Here is a 21,794-nt window from a genome sequence, read left to right on the forward strand (position 1 = left end):
GTATCACCAACAACTTCGGAGTCGGGGATATCAGGAGAGAGATTTGTTTCACATAGTAGAATAACATCATCAAGGCATGCAGATAAACTATTTTTTAACTCAATAAGCTTCGAACGAAGGACCATTTTACATTTTGGCAGTAAACATTCAGAGAAACATGCTGCTGTTTACCGTTGGAATTTATTCGTTTTTTGGCACAATAGAAGGCGTTCCATTCTTATATCTAATCGTTAGGGTTCTTATATCTAATCTTATTTCAACGTTTGTAACAGTGTTTGCCATTGAAAATAAATTTATTTATTTATTGTTTATTAATAGTTGTTTTTTACGAACCTCAATTGATTGTATACATATATGAGTATTTTCATCAACTTAAAAGTAGGGAAATTTTTTGTTTTGGTGTTCTTACTACTGGAGATTCAGTTGACATTTTAGCAGACGATTTTGACCGATAGCCCATCCATTTTTTTATTCCAGGCTGTAGACTTTATTGTCCCATACGACTTTGAGTATTGTGAGTGTTATAAATACGTTTTGTCTCTCAAACTAATTAGTAGTTATTGAACCAAGTTTTGGATTCACTTGAATAGTTTTGTTCGATTTTTAGAACAAATTTGTAATCATTAAAATGGCGTTATCTTGTCTTCTGAGAAATTCCATTAGGCATATTAAAGGTGAGTTAAATATAGAGTACATTAAAGAGGAAACTAGAATCGATAATCCAAAACAGGTCAATTATTGATAATGGGCTTTCCTATGTATTTTTTTTTCGTTTAGGACAGTTACACACCCCATTATTCATGTCTTAACAGTAGAATGTAACTGTTTTACATTTAGTTGGATATAATGGAATAATTGTAATGTTTATTAATAATTGTAATACAAACAAGGATGTCATATTTGTAAATTATAGTAGGCCTATGTCAAAATTTAAAAAAAGATCCTATCGATTTATTTATGCCTTAAATAAGTAAACTTAATCCCTGATGGCATCTACTAGGTTTTAACAAATTATGGGACTAGGCCTACATTATATTTTTAAACTTCTTTTACCAGATTGGTTTACACCAAACTAACAATATTTGGAGTTTATATAATGATTGCTACTTCTATGCAGTTGCTGCCTAACACTTTTGCCAGTTTTACATGCACGAAAAATTACGGCTGCAGTAAAAGAGCAGGCACTAACACATTTGAATCATGATTATCAGGTAGAGTACGATAAGTGGATCCGGTTTTTTTATATAGATTAGTACAATTATCGATACTTAATATTCATTTATTGAATACGCGTTTATAAATCATATCAACATATCTATAGCCATAATCACAATCGTATTTTAAATTAAAATAACGGTTAGGGTACGATAAGCGGACCCGGTTTTTAATATCGAAGAATGTAATCATCGATACTTAATATTTGCATCTCAAATCCTAGACTATCAATAAATATAAAAGTATCTATAGTCCTCAATAACAATCATATTATATTTTTAATTAAAATATGAATTTAATATTTACAGTGATCAAACAAATTATTATAACTAAAATTAGGAAAACTGAAAACAACCATATTTGCTCCTCTCACAGTTACAGTTTTTTAAACTGTAAACACTTTCATATAAAAAATATATTGCCTTTTATAAACAATAACACAGTCGAATGCTCGTTGAGGACCCTGAAACTAAGTTTAAAAAGTGACATCAGTCGATCTACTTGCAGATCATCTATGTGAGTATTTGTACAGAAGAGAAGTACAGTTTTCTAGAGAGGATGCTTTCAACAACTTCTTGTCTTAAGGGCCCCATACACCTGCGAGTCTGGCTCGCGAGCCTGGCTCGACTCGCCTAGAAATGGACCAAATCCGTCAATGTATGGACAATAAAGAGCCGAGACGAGTCAAATTCAGGCGAGCCGAGCCGGATCCGCCACTGCTTGCCGTGCGGCTCGGCTCGAGTATCAGTTCGCCAGTGTATGGCACATTACGGATCGGACTCGTGCCCCCACCACCAAAAAATCCACCAAGGGTAAGGTGTTTTGAGTTAACATGGCTGACTCCCAAGTTATTTATGAGCCCTGATTTTTTTAACAACATTTATTGAAGAGTATCGAAATTTGCCGATAGCATTTATTATGTAGACCGTCCGGTAGCCAGAAAACGGAGAGTAGCAGTGAGGCGTTCCTCTGGTGATATAGCGTTTCGCAGTATAGTGTCTTTTTTCGTTATAAGCGGTTAAACCTTGTCCAATAACATATTAAAACTTTCAGCTGACATCCTTAAATAAGTTCTGATAGTCTTGGCGACTATCATTCCTAACAAAATTCGGTACTTTGGGATTATACCGACCACACCAGTATGAAGAACACAAAAATAGAAATTTATAGAAACAAACATGATAGAACGAAAAAACAACTCTTCAATTACAAAATTACAAACTTACAAGCATTTCCAGGTATTGTGATCGGTATTGTTGTCGCTGTTATCTTATCTTTCTCGAGAATCCTGATTACGGCAGGCCGCGCGGCATCACGTGATTTGCACGGTACATAATTACCTTTCCATTACAATTCAATTTATATTTCTGATTAGCCCCTCTAGAATTTGATATTTTACTGATAGGTACTATCTCGAGGGATGTTTTTCTTTCGTCGACATCAGCGCGGGGCAGCACCGAAGGTGCTGCCGAAGCCCGCGCTGATGGCCGGAGGCACTCGCATTTTGGGTGGCGGAATGTGATCAAGAATAAAAACAAGTTTTGAGTGTTTTTTTAAATAAAGAGTTTAGTTTGGTAAATGTTTGTTTTTGTTGAATTTTTGTGTTTGGAGAAATGTAGAGGTAAAACACGGAAGTACAACAAAGCGATGCACCAGCTGAACGGGCGGCGAGACTCTGCAATCACGTTATCTACTAGACGCTCGACTTTGACCTCTGTCTGAGGATGGGGAGGGGTTTGCGATAAGACAATTCCTGTTTTATATTGACGAAATATTGTTCTACGCTAATCTAGTAATCAGTAGAAACGAAATGTGAAATAACGATTCATGTCTGGGTGTGGTCGGTATAATCCCAAAGTACCCAAAATTCAATAAATTCATGTGACTAATTCTCTTTCTATTTAGTAACCAATTCTTTGACCACATTACCCTTTTCTTCCGTTTCTTCTTAAATACACGTAGCTCATCTAACACTATGACCGCAGCTGCAACCTTCTTCGAAAAACTCATGTTTGCAAGTGGGCGAGCAACATACGTAGGTGTATGGTGAATAATCAGTGGGTCCGGCTCGCCGAGCCTAGCTCACGGGCCAGACTCGCAGGTGTATGGGGCCCTTTAATCATTGGTACCTAGGAGAAAACGTAAATAGTTATGCATATTTTGTATTTTGTGTAATAAATGTTTGTTATTATTTCATTATAATTTATGATTTTTCCGGACATTTGCCATCGTTCAGTGAAACAAGAAATCAGTAACACTACGTTTCGAGATCTGCAATCTGATCTCTTCTTCAGGTAAAGAACTAACCTAATACATAATTACAAACTAGGTTAAAATAAACAAATCTTACCAAAGCGTTGTGGCACGCCTAAGTCAGGAATCACAACCTACATGTTGTTTGTCAACTTCACTAACTCTATAAACATGCACTTAATAAAAAACCATACAAAACACTAATCGTTAAAACTGAACTACGGAATACAGGTCACAATACGTCTTCATTCGTCTACTAACCACCTACAACTGACTAGAGGGACTAGCCAATGGTAATCGTCACGGCTGGCAAAAACAAGATGGCGGAAATAAAAAGGAAGGGGGACAGGAATGGGCCCTTTCGTTAGCACAAAGAAAACACGAGAAAGGGTCTCACAGAAAAGTCAAAAATTGCACACAATTGTTGGTCCGAAGACCATCATATGAATTGGGATGAAGCGAACATAATACATCGGGAACCACATTTCTTCAAAAGGAAATTAATTGAGGCAACATACATTAAATTGGCAGACCAACCAATCAGTCAACCATCAGTCGAGATTAGGCCGCTTTGGTTGCCAATTCTAAAAAAATGAACTAAAGAGAAAACCAAAAGTATCAAACGGATCAGATATTTGTAATAAACCAATACGGAGTCACAATATGGTTTTAAGAAGTTCATCTCGCATGAACCAATAATAACGAAAGGGCCCATTCCTGTCCCCCTTCCTTTTTATTTCCGCCATCTTGTTTTAGCCAGCTGTGACGATTACCATTGACTAGTCCCTCTGGTCAGTCGTAGGTGGTTAGTAGACGAATGAAGACATATTGTGACCTGTATTCCGTAGTTCAGTTTTTAATGATTAGTGTTTTGTATGGTTTTTTTATTAAGTGCATGTATTTTTTTCCCCCCCTTGGGGCGGCCTACTGCCATGCACTTAAGCCTCAAGGGTTTTTTGCGCATGATCCCGGAAACACACCATGAGGCCCACCAGTCTACAACTTCAGCAGTTCAACAAACCGCCGATAACAACCTATCAAGTCCTCCTGGGAAAATCCACCGCCCCTGTCCAAACTACCAAAGATGGCATACCGCTCTCTTGCTATTGCAGGGCAATCAAAGAGCAGGTGCTCAGCAGTCTCCTCCTGCTCATTACACCTTCCACAGAGCGGATTCTCCTGAAGGATGCCAACTCTGAAGATGCTTCCTCAGGTGACCATGCCCCGTAATGAGACCAATGACCTTAGAAGACATTGATCTGTGTAATGAGAGAAGGTCCGAAGCCACCTTGGAGGAAGGTAACTGTAATACCATTCTACTCACTCTCAAACCCGGATGCAACCTCCACCTTCTCCCATGCTCCGTGCGAATCCATTTCGAGACAACCCTAGAGGATTCACACCTTGGAACACCGCAGAACGGTTGAGGGCCCGTCATAATTGTCGCTGAGCCCTGGTTGGCCAGGGCATCAGCTCTTTCGTTCCCAAGAATCCCCTCATGACCAGGAACCCAACAGACGGTTACACTGTTGATTCTGGCAAGGGAGGAAACGGCCTGATAGCAATCCCAAACCAGTTTGGATTTGATCACGCAAGAATCCAGCGCCATCAGTGCTGCCTGACTGTCCGTGAAAATGTTAATCGTCTTGCCCCTATATCGCAGACGAAGATTCTCACGAGCACATTCCATAATAGCTGCGACCTCCGCTTGAAAGACTGTCGGATACGGACCCATAGGGACTACCGGCTCCTTACATGGTCTCACTCCCAGAATTCCAGCGCCTGTGCCGCTTTTTGTTTTAGAGCCGTCTGTGAACCATTCGAGCTCCGCTGGTGGAAGAGGTTTCTTCCCCTCTGACCAATCATCCCTTGAGGGTAAAATAATCCTAAAGGGTTTGTCAAAGGAAATATAGAGTTAGTGAAGTTGACAAACAACATGTAGGTTGTGATTCCTGACTTAGGCGTGCCACAACGCTTTGTAAGATTTGTTTATTTTAACCTAGTTTGTAATTATGTATTAGGTTAGTTCTTTACCTAAAGAAGAGATCAGATTGCAGATCTCGAAACGTAGTGTTACTGATTTCTTGTTTCACTGAACGATGGCAAATGTCCGGAAAAGTCCTGTTTCCTTCACAATCCTTCCATTGTCAAAAATAACCTTCAAACAAAGAAATAATTTATGAGTTTTTCATTTTTCCAGTTCTAATTGCTTGTTATAGCTCTTTTATTGTTTATGATATTGCCACTATTTTATTATATTGATTATTTAAATTTCAAATATGATTGTTCTTATATGCTAATATAATTGATGGACTCGATTATACTAATCAATATAAAAACTGAGTCCACTTATCATACTCTACCACCTTTAAATCCAAATTATTCAGTCTGTAGTAAGGAGATGAAAACTAGGATTAAAGATGGAAATCTAATAGTGTTTCATTGCAAGAAAAGTTATAACAAACAACTTGCAAATGCACTTGAGAAGACCTTTTTTAAACATTCTAAATTTGGTATTGTGAATACTATATTGAAAATCATGTACTATTTTAGGTTAAATGAAACAAACTATGACTTTTTAATTACGAGGGGTATTAGAAAAATAAGGTTCCCATGATTTTTTAAAATAGACAGCTCTATATTTATACTTAGTGTTATACATTAATTTAAAACTTTAAAGTTAAGCTATTTTTCCACATAATGATCGTTTCTGTCCAAACACTTTTGTAGACGATGCTCCAATTTTTCTATCCCCATGTTGTAGAATTCTGCCGCCAATCCTTTGAGGAATCGAGTAACCTCTTTCTTGACTTCATCATCGGTACTGAAGCATTGGCCGACCAAGTGTTCCTTTAATTTTGGGAATAAGTGATAATCACTTGGGGCTAGGACTGGGCTATAGGGGGGATGGGGCACAATAGCCCAGCCAAAATTTGTCAGCAGTTCTTGAGTTTGACGTGAGACATGAGGTCGAGTGTTGTCATGGAGAAGCCTTACACCATTGGACAATCTTCTTCTCCGGCGGTTCTGGATCGCGCGTCTCAGTTCTAAATCTCAGGAATAAGCAAAGCAAGTTCGTGAATGGTGATTCTCCGATCTTCAAGCAATATTGTCTCAACTTTTTCAACAACTCCATCTGAAACTGAAGGCTGTCCATTTCGGTTTTCATCGTGAATTTCCATGTGGCCTTCACTGAATTCTCTACACCATTTCCGAACGTGTTGAACAGATATGCAGTTTTCCCGATAAACTGTCGATAAATTTCAATAGGTAAAATCTGTTTTGCATTAAAAAAAACGTATCACAGCACGAATTTCGCATCTGGCGGTAACAACAATAGGAAGCTCTATCTTCGAAGGCAGCTAGGCCGGCACTGTTGGACGAAGTGAGGCGCGAGTGGTATGGATAGAGAGAGGGACAGCTGATGAGTAAGACAGTGTTTCCAGATTTCTCCCAACGTATCGCATTCTGTCTCGGCGGCATAGGGAACCTTATTTTTCTAATACCCCTCGTAATTAAAGGGTACTTACATATTAATGCCACCACAGCAAAAATTTAATGATTACAAGTGCAGACAATCACAACCTAAAATGTTTGGTGACAAAATATGAAATCAAACACTTTATTTAACATCAAAACACTTTAGATCTTTAATTAAAAGCAAAGTATTCATTAGTATTTAGATGGAAAATTGACCAATAAAGATAAGATAGATTCAAAACTGTCTTTATTTTCATTCAACTGATGCTGTCACCATATGAACTCTGATAAATAGGATTCCAAATGATGTCTTGCTGTCCCCCTATGTCTCTTATTTCTCCATTTAGCACTGCCCCACATTCTCTCAACTGTTTTTGTAGGAATTCCTCTATCAGGATCAATAAAATTCTATTTATCATTAACTTTAGTGTGATGAAATCCTTATATTTCTATTATATTCGTTTGGTAACCTTTCCAACTGTCAGAATAAATTGTGCTAAAGTTACGTTTATCAAAATAAAGTTTCATGTCATGGAATTGGACATTTTTTATTTTTAAGTAAAATATTTTGCTCCTGAAAAAATACAACTGCATCTTGTTCTATTTTGTCAAATCCAAATAAGTATTTTCGTTGCACTACAAATTGGAGTTAAAAATTATCTTTCGGATTGGCAGAATTTTTGCTGTGGTGGCGTTAATACGTTATGACTTTATAAACTAGCGAATAATTCAAAATAAAACTGTCAAACCGAATGATGTAAGTATTTAAAGTTATGGTAGTCACAGGTCAGCTATGTGTTATATCTGGAAAACTAATAGTGGTACTTTGGTATTATATGGAGGCCATTATCTTTTCAACAGTTTCTCAGTATTAAATATTGGTACTTTGGGATTATACCGACCACACCCAGACATGAATCGTTATTTGACATTTTGCTTCTACTGATTACTAGATTAGCGTAGAACAATATTTTGTCAATATAAAACAGGAATTGTCTTATCGCAAACCCCTCCCCATTTTCAGACAGAGTTGAGCGGTCTAGTAGATAACGTAATTGCCGTCTCGCCACCCATTCAGCTGGTGCGTCGCTTTGTTGTACTTCCGTGTTTTACCCCTACATTTCGTCAAACACAAAAATTCAACAAAAACAAACATTCATCATCATCATCATCATCATCTGACGTTTGTTATCAGTCGGGTCGTCGTACACAGCCTCCTTCACTTTTGTCTGTCATTCCAGGTCTCCTCTTCCTCCACCTGCATTTTCTGTAGTCCCCTTCTCTCTATGTCTTTCCACACTTGGTCCTCCCATCTTCCTCTCAGTCTTCCTCTTGGTCTTCTTCCTCTTTCCTCCTTCTCCAGTGCTATTCTAGGCATTCTAATATCTCCCATCCTCTTCACATGCCCCATCCACTGTATTCTTCTTCTTTCCATTGTCTCTTGCAGTGAAAGTACCTTCAATCTTTCTCTTGTTATTTCGTTCCTTCTTTAGAATTATCTTACAATTTAAACATTACCAAACAAAAACTAAATTCTTTATTGAAAAGAACACAAAACTTGTTTTTATTCTTGATCACACTCCGCCACTCAAAATGCAAGTGCCTCCGGCCATCAGCACGAGCTTCGGCAAGCCCGCGCTGATGTCAACGAAAGAAAAACATCCCTCGAGATAGTACCTATCAGTAAAATATCAAATTCTAGAGGTGCTGATCAGAAATATAAATTGAATTGTAATGGAAAGGCAATTATGTACCGTGCAAAAACTTAAATAATCATGTGATGCCGCGCGGCCTGCCGTAATCGGGATTCTCGAGAAAGATAAGATAACAGCGACATTAACAATTGATAATCGTTGTAATTTTGTAATTAAAGAGTTGTGTTTTCGTTCTATCATGTTTGTTTCTATAAATTTATATTTTTGTGTTCTTCATACTGGTGTGGTCGATATAATCCCAAAGTACCTAAATATTTGCTGCTGTGGCGTTAATACATAAGTACCAATGAGTGTAACTTTGATGGCATCAGTACCTGCACAAATACCATTTTATGTTGGCTAAAGTAATTGTAAGTTTAAAAGAATAAAACCTAATTCTGTTCAACATTATCATTCAAAATTAATTCAAAGTAAAATTGTGTGGAAATTAATTTCAAGTGAAATCATGTGTTTGGTTATTGACTGATGACGGCAAGAATAATGATATTGTACATGTTTTCTTTGTTTCACAAGGAGTCCGACACATTTATCCTTGAAAATAGTTAAATGTTATTGTTTTGTTTGTAACATATTATAAAATATAAATAGTTTTTTTATTTATTGTTAATATATTTATTTTTAAAATTTAACACCAGCAGAACTATATTGTTATTTGAAATACCTATTACATAATTCTGTCTGACATTTTGTTTTCAGTAGTTTTAGATGGTCATGATTAGATTGTGTTGGTGGCCACTTATTATACTGCAGCCAAAATTACTTATCTGTCTCAACAGCTTTTGCAATAAACACCATTAGATATACAGCAAAAACAAAAATTATAAACAAATATAGGTTACATACGTTTGATTTAATTTACCTGTATTTCAGATATGTAAAACAAACAGACAATATTGACCATAGCCACGTCATAGCAGGAACAACTGGTGGTCAGAAGCGATATGAAGAAGTGTCTAAAGTGGTGACTGACCAATGTTTTACTACCATATAAAAGAAAATGGTTCTTTAAACCGCTGCCAATAGCACAAAGCCCTAAAATTTGTGTTAATGATACATAATAGGGAATTAAATTATCATCTGAATTCCCTTACCCAATTATTACAGTAGATCTTAAAATACTTCATAAGAACTAAACCGTTTTAAGTAGCTGCTGATCGCTGCTAACTTCACAAGGCTCTGGAAAGTATGTTCAAGCAAATGAAACATATCATCTGAATTTCACCCATAGCCTACATTTGCTGTAGGACCAAACCTTACTGAGGTATAGAGAAAACCTCAAAAAGGGACCTTTGAACCCCTTTCTGCCAGCTTTAGGGTTGAGGACTATTAGTATGTTATACTACCAGGCATCAAGTACAGTGTTCCATAGCCTAGTTGGTTTTTCTGCTTATTGAATTTCAATCTAGAATCATTTGTTGACTATGCTCTAAGCTTAGTCCTAAAATAATGTTTTTGTAATATTAAATAAGGCATTGGATGTATTTTTGTCTGTGTTGAATCCATATAGTTCAGAAATAATAATACGACTGTCATTTAATTATTTTGTGAGTTGGTTTTTGACACATTTTGCAAAGTTTTAGAGACTGAATTTAACAGTAAGATTGGACTGTTAAGTTGGAAATTAATAATCCATTTTCTTAAGTTTAAACAACCTTTGCAATCTTAAATACATCTGGGAATTTCCCTGTTCTGATGCTAAGATGGATAATGTGAAGAAGTGGCTCCATTAAGGGTTCTGTATTGTCTTTAATTAATTGAGCTGATGTTTTATCTAAGCCCGGAGCATTAAGTTTATGGATGCTCAGAATTACATTAAAACAGTTCTTGTTCTGAGATCAGTCGCAAGAAAATTGCTCCAGAGTATGATTGGAATTCTTCACCTCCATCCTCCGGGCTTCAGGGCACCTGCCAGCCATTATCACACAAGAGGAGAAGCATGAGTTAAAGAATTGTGCTGTCCTCAATTTTTCAGGTGTAACAGGGTGGTTGTTATTAAACTTCTCTATAAAATAATCAAGAAAAAAAAACCTAAGGAGGAATAAAGAACGAACATTTAGTTGTAAATGTTCCAGTTGTAAGAATACTATAGTGTTAATCAATTAATATTTTTTTAATTAAAAAGTTTGACAATTCAAACTGTTTAAATTTTATTAAAATAAAATTCAATAAAATTTAGACAATTTGAGCATACCAATATGTGGAAGAAATATTTACTTTAAATTGTAAAAACCTCATTATAAAAGGTTTAATCTATTAAAGCGGTGGAATCAACTCAAATTTTGGAAAGTATTTCTTTGTGTTAAATTCTTAGCTTTGTAAGATAACTTTTCTGAATACAAAGAAAGTAGAAAAAAGTTTTTCTATCCTATATGTGACATTACACCGATTTAAACCAGGAAATTTAGGTATTTTTGAAATCCAAATTTATATATTGGATTAGGCAACATGTTTATATTCATTTAAGATTTAATTTAGTGTAATAAAATGGCATGTTTTAAAATATTTTTTTTTTAACAAAACTTATTTTTTTATGAATAAAAACATGTCACTGTGTGAAATTATGAGTCACGTCCATACTGTAAAAATTTCACAAATTTATCTTTAACAATTTTTGTTTGGGCCTGATCACAAAAGTTGTAACTTTCTCATTTTAAATATATTTCATTCCATGTGGACAGATAAACAAAAATTTTTACTTTTTCTATATTCAGAGTCTATAAATCATACTGAGGTGTTATATAGAGTCATCAATTTAACATGAAGAATATTTTCCAAACCTAAAATCGATTTCACTATCTTCAATAAATTACATTCCAGTTTAAAACAGTACAAAGATGAGTTTTAGCTCAATTTTATTTTTAGAACAATTTATATTATTAGTCCCTACATTTTAATTTTTAACCAGCCCATCTAACGTTGTTAACCACAGCAAAAAAGTATTTAAACTTCCAGTACCATGTAAAATAGAAACACTCACATTTCAAGGTAGTCCATTTAATAATATATGCAGTTTATAAGGATATTACAAAATTCCAATTACCTCAATTAGCTGGAACAAAGTGAATGTTGACTTTAGCTCCAGTTCACCATCCTTTTAGTGAATCGTCTTGTATCTGACACTGTCACAGTCTTGACTCCTGGAATCTGGAGTCATGTTCGTCTGAAGAGTTTCAAAAACTTCAGCAGCAAAGAAGCTCGAAATGAAATCTTTCCATTTTTGTTTGACATCACAGACCCCTAGACTACAAAATATTGTGTAATATAGGAGAAAAGGTATGTATTATCATTTTCTCGTCAACTGCACAATTGCACTCAAAGCACAGGTGCACACTAAATTCAATTAGAATCTCTGCTAACCATTTTTTTTTCTTTTTCAATAAAATAATTTTGTTGAAAAATTCTTAAAGGTTGTTTTATGTACAGTATAAATTGTGTTTATTTAACCCAATTTATTCTTAAAATTTTAAAATTTGTACTGTTTTGAATTTCAAGTCAATATCTAATACTTTAATAATACTATGTATGAAATCACCTCATATAAAAACCAAAATACATTGTATAATTACAGTTATAAAGTCCTCTTGTCTGAATAATCAACCGTAGTATGGTAATAGGAACAGAATACTCTCCCCATAAGTAAGTTGTTGTATCTTGACTTTGTAAAAATGTTGTGGATTGTATGTTTTTCAGTAAGCCCCATCAAGAATGTAGTACTACAAAATCAGTTCCGGCTAAGTTCGTGTTTTCCCAACCTCCAGGTGTTCTCAAACAACAAGCCACCAGTCTGCAGCACCAAACTCTCTCAGGTCTGTTTTTATAATTTTGTGTATGTTTTTACTCAAAAACAACACAAGTCTGCAGCATTAAACTCTCTCAGGTTAATGTTTATGATTTGGTGTAAGTTTACACAAGAACAACTTACCAGTCTGGAGCATTACACTCTATCAGGTCTGTTTTTATAATTTGATGTATGTTTACACAAGAACAACTTACCAAGTCTGCAGCACCAAATTCGCTCAGGTCAGTCTTTATACAAGTACTCCTTTTAGTATTTACAATGAAATGTTTTAGTAATTTTATTGTCATTACATATTATTTAATACTTAATTAATAAACACATACATTAATAAACATTTTATGTATTATAGAAAAAAAGTAACAAACAATGGCAAATATAAACTGTTTTGTTAGGTAAACTCACAAGTATTTAAAATAATTCAAATTTTAATTATTTTAATCATAGGTAATTTTTAATCTAATTACAAAGGTGTGATCATATTATTAGTAGCTATTTAGATAATGTTATGTTTACCACTTTATATTTATAACTGGTAGCCTTGATCTCATTAAGATATAATATATTTTCCTCTTGTTTTGATGTGTATAAAATTATCTGTAGTCTTGTTAAAAGAGTATATTATATATCACCATTACTGTCAAATTAGCGTTATCTCCATTTTGTAGTTCTCATTTTACTATAAGTGTTTTCAACACATGCATGTAGTTAGACCAATCTATCACAGGTGGTTCTAAGTATTTGGTTTCCTAATAAGGCATTTACTTTTTGATTTGAGTAGTACATGTTTTTTTTTTATAAATGAAGTACTAACTAGTATTTCTTAATAACATCACATGTTTTCCAATAAAATATAAATTTTACTATGCATTCAAGTCACTGATTTTAAAATTCCTTAGATTATACAACGGATGATTTGAATGGATTGCTAGATTATGGACATTTGCCATTTTTATATGTTACAATGTTCCTACGTATATAATGGCAAATTAGGCTATAATCCTGTTATTCTTTCATTGATGTACGGTTACATTCTTTGTTATGTATTATATTATAATACTTTTAATGAATATGGCTAATTTATTGTAATTATATTAAATATTATTATTAATAATAATAATTATACAATATTATACAATAATTATTATTATTGTAAATATATATATATATATAATAATAATAATTTATAAAATTGTTTGATTTATTTGAATTTGTAAGCAATTACAATAAATTAGCCATATTCATTAAAAGTATTATAATATAATACATAACAATGAATGTAATCGTACATCAATGAAAGAATAACAGGATTATAGCCCAATTTGCCATTATATACGTGTATATATATATATATATATATATATATATATATAAATTTAAACAAAGTAACAGAACTTAATGGTAGTTTTCCAATGTTGATTAAGCACAGAAAAGTAACAAACTAAACCAAGCTGTGTGAGCCACAGCAGCCTATGACATGGTTCTCAACTCCACTGCTAATACACCCTCTCATAGCTTGACCACATACAATCATCAGTCTACAAAATCTCTTGCAGGATGTTTGAATCAAATCCTTACTTTAGATTCCAGGTACAAGCCACTGATATATATGTTTCAATATAAGCAAAAACACAATTTTCTCCCTATCGCCCCAATAGAGAGCCTTAAATTAATCCTTTAATGGTTACATTAATTTCATGTGGTTTCTTTGATTGGCCTTAAAGCACAAACCAAGCAAACCCTGCTTCTTTCACCATCTTGACTAATGGAACCTAACATTGCAATGTGCTGTATTTGAACTTACACATATAGCACATTCCCCTTATTAAATAGCTATAGTTGTTTATATAATTATAAAATTGTCTTTGTATTATAAAATAAAAATCATTTACTCAAAGAACTAAATAAAACAAGTAATCTTGTTCGCTAAAATGAACTTCTTTAAATTACCATAATACTAACATTCTTATTTGCTAATTAATATATTTATACACACCATCGTATAATAATTTATCTTACAACTGATAAATAATATTGACTTCACTTTTATGATTATGAAATTTGAATGTCTATATATATTACATTGGGTCCGTGTATTCAATGCCTTAAAAATTTAACGTTTCCACAAAATCCTTACACTGTTACTAAATCTCTGTAAAAACAAGATTTTTTTTTATTCAGACTCAAAATTACTTGAAACTCTCCCTCAAAGCCAAATCTGCTTAAACTCAAACTCTTAATTGTTTCACAGTCAAAAACTGTATAAAATATAACATCAATATGATTATAAATTTATTTATAACCAGCCGATTTCATCGGGGTCTACTAACATTATAAAAATTGAAATCTTGCAGATAAAGATATTACTAAAATAGGTCATCAAATGCGATATTAAAGGCTTATGGTTGTAGAGATGAGATCAGCTCACTACAACATAAATTTAACAACTGAACGAATCTCGACTTGAAATAAATAAAGGGAGCAATTAGGGAAGAAGGAAGAAAGAGGGAAGGACACAATCAGGAGATAGAAGAAATGTATAAGTAACATGCGTTTGAGTAATGTGCAGACATCCGAATCAGCTGTTCTGTCTTTGATCTACCGTAGGCCCTTTTGGCACATCAACAAATTCCAATAACTTTCCATTAAAATGAAACATTTTTGTAATACACCCTCTCATTGTCCTAGTTTCAGTAAAAAAAAGAAGGCAAATACTTCTGTCATTATGGTTAAAATTACATACACTGTACAGCAGCAGCAGTTTTGAGGTTGAGTGGTAGAGAGGGCTAAATAGCCCTAACTCCGCCTCTTGAATAAAGGCATATTTCATTTCATTTTTTTTTTCATTTCAGTTGAAACAAATATGTACTCGTAGGCTAGGTTCCTATGCCACTCAGAATTACATAATTTTTAAGCTAACTTGAAGGCTACATTTTTTGTATTTACATTTTATTACACTTACTCCATTTAATCCTTGATATAGTGCAATGTTAGAAGTTAAAAATTATCATGCAATTTTTAGCACTTTTACAAGCCAAAAATAGAATACCTACTTACATTATTTATTGTTATACACAATTTGCATTTTCAGGAAATGTAGATTACAGTACTAATATATACAATGATATTTGTAGATGGTCAAAAAACATTTTATGAGTGGAATGGCAGCCTATATTAAATATTTGTAGTATAGCTCATAAAATATGCTATTTGACAATTAAAATTATGTATTCTTTATTTTTATCTAAATATTAAAAACCAATATTAAGAAACTATTAATTCATTTATATGGACATTTTAACAATACAACTTTTATTTCTAATCAGATATTGAGGTGCAAGATATAAAATAATTTATTGTGGCACTGCTCATTAGGGTGGAAGGTATAAGGCAAAAAAATATTTTTCTGTTTTACACATTCTAAAAGTGAAAAAATTTGTCTTTTCATGTGAGAAGTAATTGTACAATGGTTTTTTTTTTTTTTTTTTTGCTAGAAACACATATTGAGGTGCCGCTAAAGCCTTGAAAATAGTTTTTTGTCCATACATTTTAAAATTTTCTAGAAATTGTTTATGGTATTTTATGTTTATCATTTCAATTTAATTAAAACTTTTTATAGGCCCACTTAGTAGGTATTGTGATGATTTGTCTTCGCCTAAAATTTATTAAGGAATTTCTCCTTTTCTTTTTATAGTACAGTGATAATATTGAACCAAATTAAAGAGTAGAAAAGGTATTAACCTATGCAATAAAGTCACATTCTATTCATTAAACACACTTATATTCATAAAATACAAATAATAGACAAATGAAACATTGTAACAAAGCTAAATCAATATTCAATGTTCTCAATTATACATTTTAGGTAAGTGTCTCTTCGATTAAAATTTTGGCATCATCTGTGAAGCAATTCTGACTTTGACAAATCCATTTCTTTCTTTGAGACCGCAAACACAGAGTGATGATTCTGTTACAAGCTTGATTACTCTTTCCACTGCTTGTGTATGACAGAGAAAACGTGGAAAATCAATAGAATGCATTAGGCCATCTTCTCTTGATTCACTTGACACTGGTTGCAACTGCCTTTTTTTCTATTACTGGCTCTAGCTCTTCGAATTTTCATCCTGTCAATGACTTTACTTTTGTTCTCCTCAGAAATCATTCCCACATCTTTAAGAACCACACTTGCTATAGCTGCTGCAACCCTGCCTGAAACCCCAGTTCTGTCACAGATAGAAGCTACTGTCGGTAGTTGTAGCATATTTTTTGTTAGGGCCTGAGAATATGTGGAAGGTTTTTCATCGTTAATTGATTCTGCTAAAAACTCATCTTCTATATCATATCATCTTCAGGTTGAAGTACATCAATTCCAATCATATTATCTGATTCTACCAGCAATTCGCCATTTGAATTGTCGGATTGAAGCACCACATCATTTTGTGTTGTATTAGCCACCTCAGCTTCCAACTTTGTTTGTATTTAAGCTCTTGTTGAATCACCTTTAACTTTTGATCCTCTCTCTGGCTCAAAATCTTAGTGACCAACTTATCAAGTGTGCTGATATAAATTTTCCTGTCACTTCTTTGATCTACTAAAAATTTGTGTTCAAGCCCAGGTACTTTTTTGTCTTTTGTACATTTACACTCTGAGAACAACTTACACTTACAATATGCTATATCAAAAAGGCGCTTACTTTCATTTAAAAATTTGACTACTGCTAAGTCATAATTTTCTGTGCCTTTTCTTCCCTTTGATCTTAATATAGTTCTATACTTGTCAGGATAAGCGTTTCCCATTTGCAACATACGAGTACAAGACACTGTAGGAATTGATGCCTTAACCCAAACATTTTCAACTTTATCCATAACAATATGTAAAATATCTCTCACCGTTGGCTCTTTTGATGATATATCTGGTTTCAACTCAATATGTCGAATATAAAGGTAATACTTCATGACATCATTATAGATTGGTAAATAAGTATCACTCAGTACTTTAGGATGACCAAAAATGGGACATTCCCACTGAGGTCTAGTCTGAACTCACTTTAACAACACGTCTGTCATCTCACTAATAAAAATCTTATAAGTATAATGCAAATACACTAAAAGACTATTAACAAACTATTTACTAACAAGATAAACAATCAAAATAATCATTTACAACTTGTACTTCACAACAACTACTTGTCTCACATTAGCAATTGAACTGGACTGACCTCTCTCTGAGGCATAGAGAGACAAGTCGCAACATGAAACAATGGACTCCCCCTCCCACCAACTTCCTGCAGACAAGCAGTAACATGCTCCCCCCACAACTCCAACCGTACTCTATGTCACCAACTGTGATCAGGTGTTATCTTGTGCATCTTAGTCACCTATAACTGCCTTTTTGAAGCAGCAATGTAAAAATACAACAATATTTTTTACAGATAAAAATGTTTTAAAATTAAATAAATTTCACTAAAAATAACAATTTCTAACCCTTTGCCGCACCTCTTACCCTACTCCAATCTTGTTTAAACTTTAAAATTGATTAAATAATAGCAAAAGGCAACTTTTAAATCACTATTATATATTGAAATAAAACACTATATTTTTTTTCCACCCTACTGCTCATAAAAAACCACAGTAGAACCTGTGCCAGCCAAAAAAGTGAAATAGAATATTCATTCTGACTGTAATTCAACATTTGTGATCCCTAAACTCAGAAATTATTTTCAACTCTGTTATGTGCTCCAAAATGACACTTTTGTGGTGAGGGGTTAATCTTTTTATTGTTTTCAATGTAAACATAGGTTGTGTTACATCATGTTCTAAAGATCTCCCAACCCTGGTTTCTTTTGCACAATATTCAAGTTGAAATGCTATCTTTTGAAAATATTATACTAATGTAAATTATGGGTTCTGTTGTAGTTGGACGTGGTAAAAAGAATCTCAACAAGTCCTATTGTACAATCAGAACATGGAGACCACACCAAGATCTGGACAGCAGAGCGAGCATTGTCTGGAGCTCTACTGTTGATCCTGCCCGTAGCTGTCATGGTGCCTTCCGCTTTCTTCGACACTCTCATGGCCCTCTCTATCACAATGCACATGCACTGGTCAGACCAAATTTTCTTCATTAAACAAAAGGAACAGTATTTAACCCTTCCCACACTGTAGACGGATATATTAGAATGTGGTAGACTTTGACCAAAACACCAAATACAGTTATATCCAATATTATAGATTATGTCTCTTGGAGAGTTTTTTGGTTCACAAAAGGCCTTTGAAATGCCCAATGCATGCTCAGTACTTATCGTGGTTGCCAAGGAAGTATTTATAAACGACCTTCACTCTGCAGCAGGGGCAGGTGAGCACCCTTTGCTCCGACAACCTGCTCGTCAGTTATGCGTCTCCTGCAGAGCCATAACCAAACATATCCGTGGCATGTATTACTGCTTTCTCCATTGTTACGAGCGTGTGCATGTACACTGTGTATCTCGTTATTATTCTTCATATTGTAGTATGAAATGAAATGAAAAATACCTTTATTAAAGAGGCAAGGTTAGGGCTATCAAGCCCTCTCTACCACTCAACCTCAAATATTTATCTTTTTTTGTAGTAAAATTTAATTAAACTTTTCAGTTTAATTACATTTTACAATGAATTAAAATTTATTTAAAATAAACAGTTTCATAAATAGTTCTTTTTTATCAATAAATACGCTAGTTTTAAATAAAATGCCCTGTTTTTATACTTTTTTTGCTTTTACCTTTTAATAAAAATTAGCTTTGAACAAAATTTTTTACTTGTCTTGGCGTTATAGGAAGGTTAATGGATTTTTAATTGGCGTGCGAAGGGTTAAACGTCTGTTGTTGGCTCGTTTGTGATGTATAAATACTGAAATTTTTAACATCTAGGTTTTCCTGTTCGCATTGCATTGAAATATACTGAAACTGAAAGTTTTTGACTGAAGATGGCTTTCCACAGTGAGTTTGAAATATTTCATGAATGTAAAATTTTGTTTGAACAATATTTCAATGCAGTGTAAACTGAAAAAACCTAGATGTTAGATAAGACACACTTTGTGTAATTGTTGATGAATCATGTTACAATGTACTACATAGTGACTGCAGCTATTTGTTTGTAAGGTTTGTCAAATGAAATGTTCTCTAGTACATTTAAGGCACACTCTAAGCATAATATGAGAGAGTAATACTTCAGTATTGTTAAGAGTTGAACTGCATATATTGAGGCTAGGATGACAGACATTGTCATCTCTTCAGGCTCAGTGTCGAGCTGTCTGACTGTTTATAAAACTTATTACCAGACCTTTTTTCTCACATAAACTTTCATAAGTACAATAAACAACGTATTTACTAGAGCATAATACTGGGTACTGTGTCACCTATTTTGATAAATAAGGTGGATTATAATGTGGCCACTGATTATAATAGCAGATACTTGAACAACTAAATATAAAATATACTTGATAATATTTAAACTCTGAGATATAATTTGAAACATTAATTTTGAAAGATATGTTGTGATCTGTTTTCAGAAAGTGAAATGGGATCTCCCATAAATAAGTTTTGGATTTTTTTTAATGTCAACATCAGTATTAGTTTGCACAGATTATATTAGTTTTTTTCTTGATTTAACATTTTGTTTAAATGGAACAGATATATCTGTTGTGGTTTCTTTTCACCATACATATCACATTAAAGTTATTCAAATAAATATGAAGAAATTAACATTCATATTTTAATTTTTTTTATTGTATTGTTACACAACTAATTGTTATTACATGAAGTGGTTTAGCCTTCAAGACCCAAGTATTACTACTCAAATGAAACAAACCTATTTACTGTACTTATTTCTGTTTAAATGTTACAGGGGCATTGAAGCGATTGTTGTGGATTACGTGAGACCCATCATCTTCGGCAGTGTAATTCCCAAGATAGCTGTCACGTTGGTGTATGTACTCTCCATCGCTACTCTTGCTGGCCTTCTCAACTTTATTTTTAACGATGTTGGTCTCGCTAATGGCATCCGAATGTTGTGGAAATTATAAAGACAGCCGTTCCAGCTTTGTAGACAAGATCTGGTTGTGTTGTATTTAATCATTTATTTTCTTATTCGTCTTTGTTGACAATAATTTAATTTGTATTGTACAGTAACTAGCTGTTGATCATGTAAAATGATGCGGTTTATAAATTATTTGTTTTTTTAATCAAACCTCTTCTCTCAATTACACTAATATTTTCCCTTTAGAAATATTAAATTTATATTCTAAGTATAGCAAAATGAATGGATGAGGAAGACATTTTTGTGATTTTTGTAAAAACAAAAGTTTTATAGTAAAACTTTAAAATATTTTATAATTAACTTTACTTCCAAACTGAAATAAAGTTTTACTGTAGTGAATTCATATAGGACGGATGTATATCCATATTCTTAAGCTGTGAATGTGAATACATTTGTCTAGCTCTAGCATACAGTGTGAATAATTAGACTACTAAGACAGCTTGTAATGTGATAAAGTAAGGTTTTGTTGATTACTGTAAAGTACGGAAAACATTTTAACCTCTTAAATGTGGTCCTTATTTTCTCCAATTGGACTTTCTGTTTGGTGAAGTTCTATCACAGGTCTGTGGTCTGGGAGGCAATTAAACTAGAAAAACACAATCTAATTTTTGTTATATTGTCAGTCACACTATTTCAGTGGTAGTTGCACTGGGAGGGCAGAGAAAAAGTTAAAAATATCATTTGATACATTCTTATATACTTCAAGTTTTTTAGCTTGACATTACCATTTTCAGTATTTTTATCTCAATTGCTATAAAAATATATCAATTGGCATCTTTAACCTTTTACTACCCTCCCACTTCGATTCCCACTAAAACGATTACAACTGAGATCAAGTACTTACTGAGAGTATAAAGTTCATTGTAGATAAATGACTAATCAAAACTTTTCATAAAAAATATAACAATGTTTTAAAAGTGTATACTATGCTTGATCTGATTGTAACTTATTGGATCTGATATCCAATTAGTTTAAAGTCCAATAAATTAATCATACTTAAAGTTTTCTTACATTTTGATCTATTTACAGAATTTATACAAAGAAAAACAAGTGAGCTTGTTGAGAACTTGGAAGTGTTATGAACTAGAGTGTAATGTGAAAGAACCAATGTGCTTATCTAATCTGAAGAAGACATTAATAATTTCTACATTAAGCCATGACTGTTATCACTGTTACACAGCAAGTAATCATTAATGATAGAAGATTTTTTTTAACCAACCAAGTTGATTTTCTGCTTAAATATAACATTAAGCCTTGTCAGAA

General features: G+C 33.4%; 1 protein-coding gene across 1 annotated transcript; it reads left to right on the forward strand.

Annotated features, from left to right (window-relative positions):
* The first annotated feature begins 436 nt into the window (after positions 1–436).
* Positions 437–20,660, forward strand: LOC124371084 (succinate dehydrogenase [ubiquinone] cytochrome b small subunit, mitochondrial). The gene is made up of 4 exons (XM_046829400.1): positions 437–674; positions 12,354–12,469; positions 18,375–18,562; positions 20,340–20,660. The coding sequence occupies exons 1-4, from the start codon at positions 629–631 to the stop codon at positions 20,515–20,517; spliced, it is 528 nt and encodes a 175-aa protein (XP_046685356.1). The 5' UTR covers positions 437–628; the 3' UTR covers positions 20,518–20,660.
* The last annotated feature ends 1,134 nt before the right edge of the window (positions 20,661–21,794 follow it).

The sequence above is a fragment of the Homalodisca vitripennis genome, chromosome 1, assembly GCF_021130785.1.
Source record: "Homalodisca vitripennis isolate AUS2020 chromosome 1, UT_GWSS_2.1, whole genome shotgun sequence".
Classification (NCBI taxonomy): domain Eukaryota; kingdom Metazoa; phylum Arthropoda; class Insecta; order Hemiptera; family Cicadellidae; genus Homalodisca; species Homalodisca vitripennis.

Excerpts from the sequence above, each read along its gene's own strand:
- LOC124371084 (XM_046829400.1), top strand. The coding sequence starts at position 629 with ATGGCGTTATCTTGTCTTCTGAGAAATTCCATTAGGCATATTAAAG. Across the intron at positions 675-12,353 it reads TTCCATTAGGCATATTAAAG|TAAGCCCCATCAAGAATGTA; the intron begins GTGAGTTAAATA and ends TATGTTTTTCAG. Across the intron at positions 12,470-18,374 it reads GCAGCACCAAACTCTCTCAG|TTGGACGTGGTAAAAAGAAT; the intron begins GTCTGTTTTTAT and ends GTTCTGTTGTAG.